General features: G+C 43.1%; 2 protein-coding genes across 4 annotated transcripts; one reads left to right on the forward strand and one right to left on the reverse strand.

Moving 5' to 3' along the window:
• Positions 1–2,505: 2,505 nt before the first annotated feature.
• Positions 2,506–10,750, reverse strand: maco1a (macoilin 1a). Of its 2 annotated transcripts, none has more exons than XM_071927900.2 (11): positions 10,617–10,750; positions 9,341–9,482; positions 8,618–8,744; positions 8,327–8,450; positions 7,787–7,965; positions 6,542–7,079; positions 5,836–5,994; positions 4,232–4,414; positions 3,940–4,060; positions 3,136–3,310; positions 2,506–2,921 (listed from the first exon to the last, which is right to left on the reverse strand). In XM_071927900.2, the coding sequence occupies exons 1-11, from the start codon at positions 10,694–10,696 to the stop codon at positions 2,719–2,721; spliced, it is 2,031 nt and encodes a 676-aa protein (XP_071784001.1). In that variant the 5' UTR covers positions 10,697–10,750; the 3' UTR covers positions 2,506–2,718. The 2 variants fall into 2 exon arrangements, with proteins under 2 accessions (XP_071784001.1, XP_078146524.1); XM_078290398.1 differs by having other exon boundaries at positions 6,542–7,082.
• A 171-nt stretch (positions 10,751–10,921) lies between these two features.
• Positions 10,922–14,522, forward strand: srfbp1 (serum response factor binding protein 1). Of its 2 annotated transcripts, XM_071894403.2 has the most exons (4): positions 10,922–10,989; positions 11,793–11,894; positions 11,925–12,269; positions 12,395–14,522. In XM_071894403.2, the coding sequence occupies exons 2-4, from the start codon at positions 11,793–11,795 to the stop codon at positions 13,718–13,720; spliced, it is 1,773 nt and encodes a 590-aa protein (XP_071750504.2). In that variant the 5' UTR covers positions 10,922–10,989; the 3' UTR covers positions 13,721–14,522. The 2 variants fall into 2 exon arrangements, with proteins under 2 accessions (XP_071750504.2, XP_071750430.2); XM_071894329.2 differs by having other exon boundaries at positions 11,793–12,269.
• The last annotated feature ends 432 nt before the right edge of the window (positions 14,523–14,954 follow it).

The following is a 14,954-nucleotide window of genomic DNA, read 5'->3' on the forward strand; positions in this document are numbered from 1 at the left end:
ACGATTCAGCAAAGGTTTCGCGTTGTGTTTTACGAATTATGTTCCTTTGCTGATAATCATTTCAAAATTAAATTGGAAGATTTTGAAGGGAATTTGGCGTCACGTTGCTTTGTTTTGACATCTGACAGTGCTGTTGTGCTGGACCCACTGTCGCCATCTAGTGATCAATATTTGGTAGAAAATTTGGCTTCCTGCAGAAATATTTGTAAGAGATATAGTGTAAATCTATGAAAGGAAATGGAACACTGGACACACAGAACATGAGACACAAACGGTTTAAACGGCTTGCATTGCCACCAGCGAGACTTTCTTTAATTGTGACGCTCAAGTGAGAGGACACAGCCACCGTCACTTTGAGTAAAGAAAATAAACATGGTGGAACAATGAAAAGATCAAACAAAGCACTTCTTATTTTTTTTCTTTTTTTTTTTTACCTCCCTCTCCTTCCCCACAAACTTGTAAAAACAACTGGAGAACTAAATTCACAACGCCAGAGCGATCCACATAAATACTTTTCCAGGTAGGCAACATGAGAGCACAATATGATCAGGGGGTAACTTTTCCCAACACAACACATTCACAGAATCCTCCCTGGTAAAAAAACAAAACAAAACAAAAAATAGTCAGGAGAGCAATCAAACATGATGGGAAATATCAAGGAGGTGCCACTGAAGAGAACATAAGTCTGTAACAAATAAATAAACGCGAGAATAACACAATCGATCCACCTGACCGCCTGCTTGCTTTACCATGACCGACCCAGAACCTTGTAAACACGAGAACACCATCCAGATAGGTTCTAATGACAAAAATAACAGTACTCTTCTGCAAACATTATGCTAACTACATCGATCAAAGTATGGATGGAGACCAAACCGAACATCAACACTTGGCACTTAAGAACTGAAATGAACGAACGAAAAAACCCCAAAAACAAAACATTCCTCAGCAAGTAAATGTACAGTTGTAAACAACTAAATGCCAACTCTAGGGCATGATAATAGACAATCAGTTTGGTTGGTGTTTGGCATACCAAGACTATGTCACTACAAAATGACATGTACCATGTCCAGTGTTGTGTTTTCCCTTTGAGACAAACAATAAGTCTGTAAAATTGTGACCAATCAGTTGTAGACAGATTGAATGTGTCTGATGTACAAGGTGACCCTTCATTGTTTTGGTCTTCCGGTACTGTAACTTGAATTGAAATGATCAGGGTGTGAGAAAATGCTTGACCTTGTATGAATGAGAACAGAGTAAATCAGAGCTAAAGAGAGAGAGAGAGAGGGAGAGGGTGAGAGAGAGTGAGAGAGTGAGACAGCCTTGAGGCTTGACACTTTTAGATCCCAGGATTGGAAAGTATATGGTTTCTGCATCTTATAAAAGAGAAATTGCAAGGCACTGTAAAAATTGCAAATGGGTAACAATCAGTTACCTAGACATCATTAAATCCGGTGAATAGTATGGCCTAGCGGGTTCTAATTTGGTCCAGAGGGAGAGGATGGGTGTGTCTGCAGCAAACAGGTGGAATTCCTAAAACGTTTTGGCAGTGCCAGGTCGAATCTATCACAAACTTATTTTGAGGACATAATCTGCATCTGCTTTGAAACACTTCCTGATAATCCACTATTCCAGCATTAAGAGAATAAATTGTGTAAGTGTTGGAAAATCTGAGGAACAAAGCAAATGTCTATCTGCTCAATATCACTATTTTAGAAAACAAAAAAGTACATTGTCTTTAAGTGAACTGAAACATGTTCATTACAAAAACAAACAATCACTGATTTAAGCTATGGTGATATCAAAACATGAATAGTACTTTTACATTCATCTATCTCACAGAGGGCTTTACTTTACAGGTGCGTTTCAAATTCAAGTCTGAACTGAAAGCATGTTTTCCGCCATTAAAGATAAAACATCATGGAAAGCCAATCGCTATATAAACTAAAAGTCAGGGTGTCAATTCAATATAGAAAAAATATGGCAGAGGGGGATTAATATAGGGCAAAAGAAGACTGACACAAAGCGATGCATGATGGCTCTTCAGAAGACATTTGGCCAACAAACTGTGTCCCCCCCCCCCCCTCCATCTTTGTTTTACCTCCAAACAGATCACACTGTCTAATGGCTACATCCCAAAACACAACAAAAAAATTCTTATCGTACACAGCCCCCTCAAAACAATCCAGTTCACGAAATGAACCAAAAAGGACCCAAATACACACGTGTGGTGGGGTTGTGTGTGTGTGTTTCTCAATGTGATACATTTAAGCAATATAACACCAGAGAGTGCTGATATACAGTATAACAGCAGGACCTCCAGTGTGATATTGCTTTTGTAGAACAGTTCTAGAAACAAAGCTATTTATCAACAACAGATTATGATTTTTGTCTTTTAGTCTCCGCCAACAAAAACAGTTCCCTCAGGATTCCACTACCAAGTGTTGCCAAGCAACACATGAACACCTGTGAAGTGGAGTGACACATATAGTGAAACGTCCCAGTGCTGCTATACTGTATATCAGCACTCACGGAATGCCTCCTGTCCAATCAAATTACCCGACCGGAACTAACTGTTGTATAATAAGAGTGCAAAAAAAAATTGTCAGGGGGCTGGTAAACTCAAAAGAACCCAAACTTGGAACTGAAAGCTTGACCAAAATAAAGAAAGGAAAAAAAAAAAAAAAGTTCTGTCAGAGGAAAGTGTGTACGCCGGAGTCACTTTTTGAGGGGCTGGTAGACTGAGGCGTTGGGGTCCAGGGAGGAGGGACTGTTGTCCATGAATTTGGAGGAGTAGTGCGGGGTGACGGGGCTCAGGTTGCTGCTGTCTGCCGAGTAGGACAGGCTGGGCATCACCGCCATCACCTCCGCTATCTTCTGCTTCAGGTCGGCAATCTCCTGCTCCCTCTGGTGGATCTGGCCTGGATGAGGGGGGGAAATATCACAGCATTAGGACATGGGCTACTGCTGGGGCTGCATGAAAATTTGCGGCTAAGGTGATCAGATCCATAGCCCAATTACATATATTCCATAATACAATAGATGTTGAACATGTTCTTAAATGAATGACAAACCAAAACAGCAGTGTTCCTCCACAGGTCTGCGTTTCAGTGTGAATCAACAGTCAACATCTACCTTGTGCGATCTCCAGCTGCCTCTTGGCGTCCCCCAGGGCGGAGAAGAGGTCCAGTTTGATCCTGGTCTCGGCGCTCAGGCTGTTCTCCAGGTGCTGGGTCTTCTCCTGCATGGCTGACAGCGCCGACATCAACACCTCTGTGTCCTTCTCATTCTCTTTATACTTCCGCAGTTCCTGCATGGGACAGGATATGAGGATGAAGTTGAGTGGGTTAAAAGAGGGGAGTAAGAGGTGGTTAAGGTACAAATATTTGTGCTTGTTTTGTATTTTACACTACCCACATTCTAGGTATGGGTGGCAATCTAAAAAGTTAGTGGAAGCAACTAAACCGTGTTCATTTTCACATAATAATAATTAATTATTAATTAATTATTAATTAAATAATAATTTTCACCCCGTTAAGAAATTTAGTCTTGATCTTTTAATAAAAATCTAATTTAAATGAAGTCAAATTTTAGTCATGTCACAGACCCCCTTCCCATCTGGCATTAACATGCATCCTGGGTGATGGGACTGTGTGTGTGAGATGCAGTTGGCCACATAAACAACAAAGTGTAAATGCAATGCATCTCCAATCCACAAATAGAAATTACAGATCCAACCAGGAAGCATTTGGCCACATTAACAACAAAGAGTAAATGCAATGCTTCTCCAATCCACAGATAGTAACTAGGCAAATGGCACATGGATCCAACAAGGAAACACAAGCAAATCACAGAGTTGACAGGCATCCAATGATTAGCATGTATTTTCGTTTGCTATTCTGCAAGAGTAAATGCATGTCTGTTACTATCTTGTCTCACCTGACACTTGCCCTCCAGATCCCTAATCTGCTCCTCCTTCAGCTTCATGTCCATGCTGAGCTTCTTGCACTCCGTCTCCAGCTCTCTGATGCGACCACGCAGAGAATCAGTACACTCCCCTCTGATGGACAGAGGAGAAACACAGCGGTTTTAAGAGTGAAACAGAAAAAGTATCTCCAAAACTCAATAGCTCAAACCAACAAAGACTCAAATTCAGATTCACTTTCACTTCATATATTGGCATTCATTGATACATCCTTCATTCAATCATCTTATCTAATCTAAAGTCTACCTGGTGGCGGCGGCTAAGGCTACGGCCCTGGCAGCAGTGGCCTCTTCCATCTTCTTCCTCTTCCTCTCCTCAGCCAGCTGTTTCTCGGCCAGGGCGCGGGCCTCCTGCTCGGCCTTCAGCCTCTTCTCCAGCTGGGAGATGGTCTGCTTGTCCTTCTGCTTGGCCTGGACGGCACTGTGGAGCCTGAAGTATGGGGACGAAAACGGTCAGCCTGGTTGGATCATAAGATGAACACACTTTTGCACTGGGTGTGGGATAGAATATGTTTTCGGGTTGTCGCCTTGGACAAGGTATAGTCCTACTTTAACACTTCCTCTTCGGGAGTGTTCACATTTTGCTTTTTTTGTAGAAAAAGCGCTGCCTCAAATGCATTTTATGCTTATAAAAAGAGTGGTTTCACAGCACTAACTTTGTTTCCTAATGACTAGCTGCAACAGCCACTTATGTCCAACTCTTAACACTTAACACCAACTCAGAAACACAGCCAATGCGCTTCATACTGACTTTTTATCAACTTATTACTTTATTACTTACTTTACCAACAACTTTTCTACTGCTGTTTTCTCCATTGTCATCCTGGTTGTTGCTGTTATCGTAAACTGTCATTTGCCTATGCAGTGTGAACCCCATCTCTTCTTTGTTGTGATTTGTCAGCTAATAAAAAAAGCAAAGCACTTGATCTCCTTTAAAAAGGTGACCTTCTCTAAACTTTGGAAAGCACTCCGCTCTGCTTAAAAAGACTCCAGGTGCAGTACTTTTCCAAAGCAGATGCTTTCCACCCACGTTGTGGCTGCTCTCCTTCAATGTAAAAAAGGCACTGGCAGTTTGAAAAAAGTGGAATAGTGTGAAAGCAGTCTATAGTAACACTGGCGCAATCATAAGATCAGCACACTTGGCACTGGTTGTTGCACTGAATATGGAGTTTCCGAGTTGTTGCTTTTAACAAGTTATAGTCCTGCCCAAACACGCCATCTTTCACTTACATGCTTCCGTCAATCCTTCATGAGCCAGGATGAGGTTATATATTATGAGAGATCCAAATAAGATCTCTGCTCTAATTAGCTAGCTTACTCATCTCTATTGTGGGACTTTATTGTTTGTCAATTACAGGCTAATTCAAGGAGGCAGGGGGGGTGGGAGCTGTGCCAGAGAGTTGTGTAGGAGGAAATAAATCTATTTCTATTTCTAATTCTATCGACGTTGTTGCAAATGCTACTGGTCGCTGATAGAAGTTGATAAAGGTCATGGACTAATTTGTTCCCCTTTAAGCTGGGGCCACACCACATAATATTTATGCCGATTATAGCCACAATTCAGCCATCACAACTGATTTGCGAGATCAGACCAAGATACGTTTTCTGTGACACTAGAACTCTGTAGTGTGTGCGCCTCTATGACGGCAAGACAAAAAAATCTGTGAAAGCCAGTTAAGTGTGTGATGTCCAATGTTTTCACAGTCTGTTCAGTTGCGTAGTGTGTCCCTAGCTTTAGTTATCAAAATGTCTGTGCACCAATATCCCCAAGACAAATTGCATTTATTGTTACTTGGTGACGTAAGTGATTCTGATCGGAGTGTAGGCGACTATATATACATGTATCCTCACTTGTTCTGCAGCAGCTCGTTGTCCTGGCGAAGCTGGCCCAGTTCAGAGCGAAGGCTGCGGTCCTGGCTGCTCAGAGAGGACAGGTGACTCCGCAGCTCCGACTCCAGCTGTCTGCTGGCCTGAAGATCGGCCTTCAGACGCTTCACATCCTGCTCCAGCCTGCAGGGGAGGAGGAGGGAGGGGCATAGGGACGCAGAAAGAGGGATGGAGTTGAGTGGGTGAGATGAAGTTAAAAAGAAGGAGAATTGGGGTAACAGCAGGGAAGCAGAGTGACAGGGTGTGGGGTTAGACAGATATTGGCCTTTTATTAAAAATCGGATCCCTGACCACAGCCAGGGAAGATGTTATTATTTTAATTTTGGATGGCTGACCAGTGTGGTGTGGAAGGATTTTACTCGACAGTCTGTAAAACCTGCAGTGAAACCTGGCTCATCCTGCCTTAAGGAGCTGCTAACCCACCTAAAATAATTGAATTCATCTGGCTTTCAATGGAGAGTTTCAGAGCTGTTGCAGAGGCTTTTTCCACTCTGCCAAGAATAAAATGATGTGGGGTCACTGAGTCCTTGTCATTTTCAATCAAATTTATAGATACTGAACATTGCTGATATCAATATCGGCCTTCAAAAATGCATATCGATCCAACAGGATGTGTGGCAAGAAGAGTAATGGGTGTTTTGGAGAAAGTGTGTGTGCGTGTGTGTCTTACCGTACTAGTGCGTCCGGCTTGCCCAGCTGGTTGTTGGGGATGCAGTTCTCCACCGGGTCCTTCTGACCCTTCCCTGACCCCTTCTGCTTCTTCTCGTTCTTATTGGACGACGAGCCCGGCGGCACGCTCCCGTTGGTGGAGCTGTGATTCCGAGGGGACGAGTTGGAAACGCTGCCCCCGCCTCCGCCGGCGTTTTTGTAGTTCTTCCCCGTCCCTCCCGTCTCCTCTTTAGGAGAGTGTGTGTTGGTATCGGTGTGTGTGTGTTCTCCCGCTAGGTCGTTGTTCAGTCTCTTCCCCCCAACGTGGTTCTCAATATACTCCGTCTCCTGTAGTTTGGAGTCCAGTGTATGTATAATACTGTTGTTATTGATTCCTACTGTGTGTTGTTTTTTGCCCTCGCGCTCTTTTGCATTACTGTCCTTCCCCTTTTCCCGGTACTCCAGTTCCGGTAACGGGACGGGAGTGTTTTTCTTTCCGGGAGGTGCTCCGTTTTGGGACACTGGCGCGGGATCTACCTCTGAGATCCCTTTAGCTAATGCTGCTGGAAGAAAGGAAGTGGAGGCAGGGTTAGAAAGAGAAAATATGAAAGCATACTGGAGAGAATTAACCAAATCCCAAAGCAAACTGGAACTATACTTGACGCTAAACAGACAGCAGATGATGATAAACTACTTGACCATTGTGACTGATAAAAACTTGAGGAAATTCTTGACAAGATACAGACTCAGCCTGGCAGAAATAAACCGTTACAGGCAGAGCTGCACTGTATTAACTATAAAGAAGTAAGAAAAAAATAAGTCATCATTTTAAACCTTTCCTACAATATATTCTATGAGGAAAAAGAAAACCCACAAAATATGTCTTAACCTGTCACAATTTCAGAGAGGAAGGACAAACAATGGAAAAATGTGGGGAATGCAGAGTGTATGTCACTGGATATACAATCTGCCAATCACCATTAATCAATCATTAATGGTGTGATTAATCCAATAATTCCTTGTGTAATATTTACGTCCTTTAACATTGACAGTAAACACCTTGTCTCACTTGTTGCTCACTGAATCTACCTTTGTTGTGTTTTGCTTTGGCAGTAAGTACTTTTGTATTTCATGCCGATAAAGCGCCACTGAATTGAAGGTCAGGTAGTGTGTATAAAAGCTGTATCCATGTTTTATCACTTCTGTTGCACTAGCATCTGTTGCACAAGTGACTGTGTGTGTGTGTGTGTGTGTGTGTGTGTCTCACCCTCCTCTGCCTCCCTCTCCTGTCTCTGCAGCATCTGTTGCTCTGGCGGCAGAGCCTGCTGTAGGAGCTGCATGTAGAATTCATTCTCCTTCTGCACTTCCTTCTGTTTCCTCAGTCGCATCTTGTAGCTGACGTAACTCTTGAAGCCGAAGCCCAGAGTCACCACTGGGTAGCCGATACTGGAAGGTGGAGGGAAACACAGAGGGTGACGTTTGAATACAGGGGTGCCGGACGCATTATTTAGACAATAAGCCATGAGAGGCTGTGGTTTACAGTGATTTTAGAAGAGATTTTAAAGGTGTGTGTTTATTTGTTATAATACTAGATAATTCATATTTAAATTAAATGTTATGTGGTCAAAGATGTGCGTTTATTGTTTATTTTACAGCTTCCTTGTCTCAGCCAATCAGAAGTGAGGATTGAAATAATCTGTTTTATAATCATAGATATTTTTTTTTTACTATTTATCATGGGCAGAAATAGTTGTAAAAGTTCTACGGCATGAACAACAGCACAACAATAAATCAAGCTGACGTTTACCAATGAGCAGCGAAGGGTCGACACAGGTCCACATGAAAGTTCTTCAGGTCCTTGAAGCGGATGGCGGCTTCGATGTACACAAACAGGATCCACAGCGATACAGTGGGTAGACAGACTCCTCTCTCTGCATGGAAGCAAGAGACAAAAGAAAAAAAAAATCAGCACTCTAGAGTTTGGCACTGAAGAAACCTGGCAGGAATACATTTCTTCTTGTACACCAAGTCTTTGAGGTGAAAGTGGCTGGTTCGCTGGCAGATATAGAAAGAATACAGAGAGAAAACTTGGACTAACCTGTGTGCCAGACATACTGGACCCATACGTAGGTGCTGGCAGCAAAGAACAGCCATTGGACGGGGATGAAGAGGAGGCAGATGATGTCTGACGTAAACGCCACACACACAAAGAAGACAGAGAACGCCTGAGCGGAGGAGAAAACAGACAGTGAGGTAAATATGCAACAAAAACAGGGCAGAATTATTTTCAGTATAGAGAACACACATATATGCCGTATGTGCACAAACACAGGCCCCTGTTACACCTGACATTAACATGCGTCTTGTACCCAAACTGTGTCTAGATATTATTTAGCTGGATTGCATTCTGCACCTTACATTAGATATATACAATAAAACTGGATTTCTCTTTCCCTCGCCCAAACGCAGACTGCCACACACTTTTGTTTTGTAATATTTACATCCTTTAAAAGTGACAGCTAAAAGTATTTTACTATCTTAGCTAACTTTGATTTGAGTGTGTTTCCATGTTGGATCCATGTACAGAAGTTAATTTCCATTGCATATTTGCCATGTGGATTGGAGACGCATTGTCTTAACGCTTTGTTGTTAATGTGGCCAAATGCCTCTTTGACCACCACCGGAGTTGGTTTGGGTGATAAGATCTTCACTATGTTTTGGGTGCACTTACACCTAAATTTGATGTGTTTTTGCTATATCAGAATACAATCTGATCACCCAGGACGCATGTTAATGCCAGGTGGCCAAGCCAAGCTCTTACCAGCCCCTGATATCTGAAGGAGTCGTAGACACTTCGGATGAAAAGCCAGAAGGGCCACAGGTACTCAAACCTGAACTCCAGCACAAAGTCGGCCAGCAGCACCAACACCCACACTACCAGGAACTTCAGGTACAGGAATGTACTGCAGGAGAAAACAAGATAGAGAGAGAGAGGGAGATGAGGAAAAGACTACCAGACTAGGTTAAACAGAGAGAGAGAGACAGTGAGAGGAGCTACTGGACAAAGCCTGTCATGGATTTAGATGATATCATCACAGGTATTTGGACATCGGGTTTAGAAAACAGTCTAGTGTTTGTAAGAGCAACATCTTCAGTGTGACTGACAGTATAAGACACTATGTGACCTCATGCTCCAACTAGGTCTGAAGGCTGATAAAATCCAACATAATGGTGCCCATGCATACAAATCTGGCCATTCTGAACGAGTCTAATATTTTTAACCCATTTTTTCCAGAGAGATTTAAATAGATAACAATGGGTGAGAAGCTTCCAATCATCCAATACCAAACTTTTAGCTCAGGATCCAAATAAGGTGAAGATTGAATTTGCATATTGTGAGAGAGGTAGTGTCATGTCAGGGCATGTTACTTTCTGCACAGCTGTTCACCGCTCACTATTCCAGTTTGCCATCAATGAAACTGCAGGCAAAGACATACTATCGTGAAACGAATTAACTTAATCTGCTGAAATAATGTGTGCAACATAACATCATGCTAGCTTATCTTGAAATTCTCAAGGCCCATTTACCTGATGACTTTGATGGTAACATTTAATCTTAAATTTGCGATTTCAAATTTAGAAATCTGCCAGACAAAGCACAGGCTAGAGCCCCGCCGTCGGCGTTATCCCGGGCTTTAAAACGAGCGCCTCCGACGTCGCTGCTGTCATCTCAAGCATTATCATCTATACAAGTTAACGTTTTATCTTTTCACTGCAAGAATTTCCATTGAAGGGAATGTGCTACAATGCATATTTTGATGCTCATACAATCTCACTGCGACGTTTTAGTCAGAATTGTATGCATTTAACTAGCTAGCTAAGGACAAATCTCTAGCTAGAATGTCATGTATGAGATGTCACACAAGCAGGCCTATACAAAATTGACAGTATGCGGACACGTTCATTTAAAGCTTTTCTAGCTCCAACCCGAAAAGTGCTTAATTATGGGTATAACAAACGCTGGCGGCCCTATCTTGACATATGCAGAGAGGCGCCATTGTTATACAATAACGTCCCTCCAGCCCCGTTTTTCGTACCTGCTATATATACCCTCGGTGATTCGGTTCCGTTTTAACGGCCGTCGGAGTTTGCTGCAGTCCGCATTGCGCCGCTTCATCCTCCCCCTGTTGATTCACCTGTGATATCAGTCTGGTAAATGTAACAGGAAATGTCATACGGTCATCCTAATATGCACACTTCTTCAATTATCCACCATTGTTGTTGTTTTATGCACATGAAACAAAGAAATAAATAAAAACAGTCCGCGGAAGGCCCTCCCCTTTTCACGACACGCTGCGTCCCTTTGCTAACGTCTGACGTCACGCCGTCGTCAGCAGCGTACGAAACATGGCCGCTCCCTGAGACTCAACGTTTTGCTCAATTTTAAAGTTTTATAGTCACAAATTAAAGGTAAGTGCGATACCAGTTGGTTACGGTGTTTTAATTCTATTATATTTGCTGCAGTCTGTTCTGGTAATAGCGCTGGGACATCAGATAACCTTATTTACACACAGTGTTACATGGTATCAACTTGTCCATGCTTACTCAGCCACGTTTGTTTTGGCAGTCTTGATATTTAACAGATATTTAACAAAATTAACAAGGGGTGCTTGGAGAAAAACAGTTGTCATATGCTAGTTGGTATAAAAGGTGTATCTGATCAATATCATACAAGAGTGAACAGAACGTATCGGGGTTAGTTTGTCCTGATCATAGCAGTGATAGTTGGGGGGGCAATTTTGGTTTTTGGTCTACATCTGTCTCTGTTTTGGTCCTAGTTTTAGATCCAGTGCATGCTACAGAGTTAAAACAGTTCTTTTTTGGATACCTAATTACGATAAAACACTGTTTATTCTAGGTATGGTGCAGAATAAAACACTGTTTATTCTAGGTATGGTGCAGAATAAAACACTGTTTATTCTGCACCATACCTATGTTCTGGGAAACTGTAGCTAAATTATCAGGTTTTCCCCTATTATACTTTTTCCTGTCAGTAGTGGTAATGGTAAATAATGTTCTTCAGGTCGCCAACTTTCTCAATGAAAGGGAAATTGTGATGTTGCATTGGAGACTTCCATTCATGGTCAGTTACAGTGACTAGTGATTGAACTACTGATTTCAAAACTACGCATTGTTGAAATATTCAATTTATTGTTCTTTTCCTTGTGTATTGTCCATTCACACATAATCTAAACTGGGTTATGTTTCAACAGATGTTACATACTGAGGTGAAGATGGAGAAAATGGTGCCATCTGCTGAGGAAAAAGAGAAGGAGGAAGAAGTGGTGGAGGAAGAGGAGGAGGAGAAGGAAGTGGTGGAGGAAGAGGAGGAGAAGGAAGCAGAGGAGGAGGAAGAAGTGGTAGAGGAGGAGGAAGAGGATGAGAAAGTGGTGGAGGAAAAGGAGGAGGAACCGATGCCACAGGCCACAGATAAGACTGAGAAACGGATGCCATTGCCTGATCAACCGAAGGAGAAAAAGGATCCTGAGGTCCTGAACCTCAACAACGAAGTGGTGAGGATGAGGAAGGAGGTGAAGAGGGTGAGAACTCTGGTCATCAGGAAGCTGACGCGGCAGATTCCGGCCCTGAAGAAGAAGAAGGGGAAAGAGGCGGACGTGGAGAGGAACCAGAGGAGAGCTGGCAGACTGCTGGAGGAGATCCATGTGATGAAGGGCCTCTTACCAGACCTGGTAGGTTCACATTCCTACAGTTCATAAGTTCTGTTTTACAGATCAAACTCAAAGTTCCCTAACAATTCCAGGTCAAATGAAAGAATGATTTTGATGAATGATGATCATTTTTTCTTCATTGTTAGGTGACCAAGACAGCCTTGCAGAAGAATCTCAACTTTGATCTAGTGTGTAAAAACCCAAAGTCTACTATTTCGGACCGGGCCATAGCACGCATCGCCACCCACCCTCAGTTCAGCAAGAAGATCGAGGCCATCAAAGCTGCTGTCAAAGCCTTCAAAGAGGAGAGGATGAAGGGTGGGAATCGGGGAGAACAAAGGGGAAAGGCGCAAAAAGAAGCTGAAAAGGTGACTGTTCAGTCAACAGACAGCGATAGAGGAGGAGGAGAAAGGAAGGATGAGGAAGAAGAGGACAGTGCAGTGGAGGAAAAGGAAATGATGGACGATGAGGAAGGAGATGGTCTCCTCAAAGACAGTGAAAACACAACCGTTGATGAACCTTCTGAAAAAGACGAGGAGAAAGCAACTCCTCCTTCAGATGAAACTACTGATCTTCAGAACAAAGAAATGCCAGCAGCTCCAGAGACCAAGAGTGTGAGAACAGCATCTGCAAAAAACACAGAGGCGAAGGTCCTTGTGAAAAATACACCACAAAAAAAGAAACCCAATCTGAAGCCTGCGCCTAAAGTGCTTCAGCAAAAGGAAGATGAGGAAGAGAGTGACTTGGAGTCGTCAGGTGATGAAGAGAAGGAGTACTTTGATGACAGCACAGAGGAGCGTTTCCACAAGCAGTCCTCCCAGTCAGAGAGCGATGGCGAAGACGACTTCTTCCTGGGGAAAGTGAGCAGGTTCAAGAAGAAGAAGAAAAGTGTAGAGGGGGAGGAGAAGAAGCAGGAGAAGAGGAGCGAGGTGAAAAGCGACTCCACAGACCTGCTGAAAACGTCGGACCAGGGGCAGAGCGAGCTTGATGAGCTTGAGTCCAGGCTGAAGTCAAAAGCGACTGGGTTTCAGTCTGTCTTCTGTTCTTCCCTGTCTGGGTCTAAGCCCGGCCAGGGCGGGCAAGGCCGGGGCGGGCAGGGCCGGGGCGGCGGAGGCAGAGGTGGGAATAAATTTGGGGGGCGAGGAGGACAGAGGGGCGGAGGCGGCCCTGTCAGATATTCTGATAGGCCCTCCGAGTTCCAAAAGCAGGACAGAAGGCCAGAAGGAAAACCAGGGTTCAACAGGCGTCCTGAGTCAGAGGGAAGGGGCTCTGCCTTTGCCGGGAGAGGGAGGGGACGGGGCAGGGGTGATGTTGCCAGGCAACAGGATCGAAGGGGGGGAGGTGTCTTTTCCCATCAGGCACCGCAGCAGGTGCTGCACCCATCCTGGGAGGCCAGTAAGAAAAGGAAGGAGCAGCAAGGACAGATCCTGGCGTTCCAGGGGAAGAAGATCAAGTTTGATGACGATGACTGAACCCAGTCGGTTCTTTATTGATGCTGGGTGCGCTGCTTCGGTTGAGGGGGCCACATGGCATATATGGGTGATTCTCATTATTTGGTACACTAGTAAAGTGTCATGGTTGTCACGGTGGATGCCCAATCTAGTTGCGACTACAAGTAGTAGACTCAGGCCAATTCAGTGACTTGATGTGTTGCGATGTGTAAACCTCCCTTCCCCCTTTGTACTGGAAAAGGAAAACCAAGCGTGGTGTTTACGTATGAAACAACAGAAATATGTTAAAATACTGTGATTCCTAAATATGATTGAATTATACTGTGTGTTTGAATTTGTTACCTCTGAGTTCTTTGCTCATTTTTCCAACGTAATTGAGCACCCAAATTGGATCACGTTGTGTATATGAATTGACCATGTAATACATTTACCGGTTAACAGGTTTGAGGAGCACCTAGCAATTTGCAAGGATGTGCTCCAGCTCTACATAAACATATAATAAGTGGGGATTTAGTAAGTAAGTAGTTCTTCTACTATGCCCAAACCCACATACCCTTCTGTTTCTTGTGATGGTAGAGCAATAGTTATTGTATAGATTTAATACTATGGGTTTGATGTATGGCAACACACATAACATCATGGGCAGCAAGGCCTTTAATCAGATCACTTTTACTTGTTTTTGCTACTTGTTGTTTATATTTGTTGTGTTTAAACAATAGAAAAGTCTCTCATTTATATTCTTTATCCTAAAGGAGATTGCTTGTCTCTACATTAAAATGTTTTTATCATCTGTGTTTTTATTTTCCTTTATGCTGTCAGTTATTTTCAATCAAACTCATTACTTTCCAAGCTTCTTGAATTTTTCCCCCAGAGGTATTTATCGTAGACATTTATCATTGCTTGTATCATATATGTAGCCGTTTGAATAAAATACCCTTCTTTTATAAAGAAAGAAAATACTTAAATATGTCATTGCATTACAAAAACGTCAATTTCTCAATCATAAAAACAACAGAAATACAGCACATGAAGTAAAAACGTATAAAATCATGTACCAAGCAATAAACATAAGTTACTTTATTTTTCGTTCCAGAGCACTGTGGCCATTGGCTGGCTACATGTACGTCCTTGCGTATACACTGATACGTCTGCAGCGTTGGCCAATAGCAGCTTACATGCAAATCTGGTTCAAAAATTTCCCGGGAAATCTGAGTTTCGCGGGTAAACCGCATCCTCTCATTCATCGGCAGCTTCC

The sequence above is a fragment of the Centroberyx gerrardi genome, chromosome 19 (genome assembly GCF_048128805.1).
Source record: "Centroberyx gerrardi isolate f3 chromosome 19, fCenGer3.hap1.cur.20231027, whole genome shotgun sequence".
NCBI classification, from domain to species: Eukaryota; Metazoa; Chordata; class Actinopteri; order Beryciformes; family Berycidae; genus Centroberyx; species Centroberyx gerrardi.

What these genes read in the sequence shown, in the direction of transcription:
- maco1a (XM_078290398.1), bottom strand. Translation starts at nt 10,696, where the DNA reads ATGAAGCGGCGCAATGCGGACTGCAGCAAACTCCGACGGCCGTTAAAA. An exon ending in AACGAGCTGCTGCAGAACAA is followed by an intron (nt 4,415 to 5,835) that starts GTGAGGATACAT and finishes CCCATACTTCAG; the next exon opens with GCTCCACAGTGCCGTCCAGG. An exon ending in GCAGCTGGAGATCGCACAAG is followed by an intron (nt 2,922 to 3,135) that starts GTAGATGTTGAC and finishes CCCCTCATCCAG; the next exon opens with GCCAGATCCACCAGAGGGAG.
- srfbp1 (XM_071894329.2), top strand. Translation starts at nt 11,793, where the DNA reads ATGTTACATACTGAGGTGAAGATGGAGAAAATGGTGCCATCTGCTGAG. An exon ending in AGGGCCTCTTACCAGACCTG is followed by an intron (nt 12,270 to 12,394) that starts GTAGGTTCACAT and finishes CTTCATTGTTAG; the next exon opens with GTGACCAAGACAGCCTTGCA.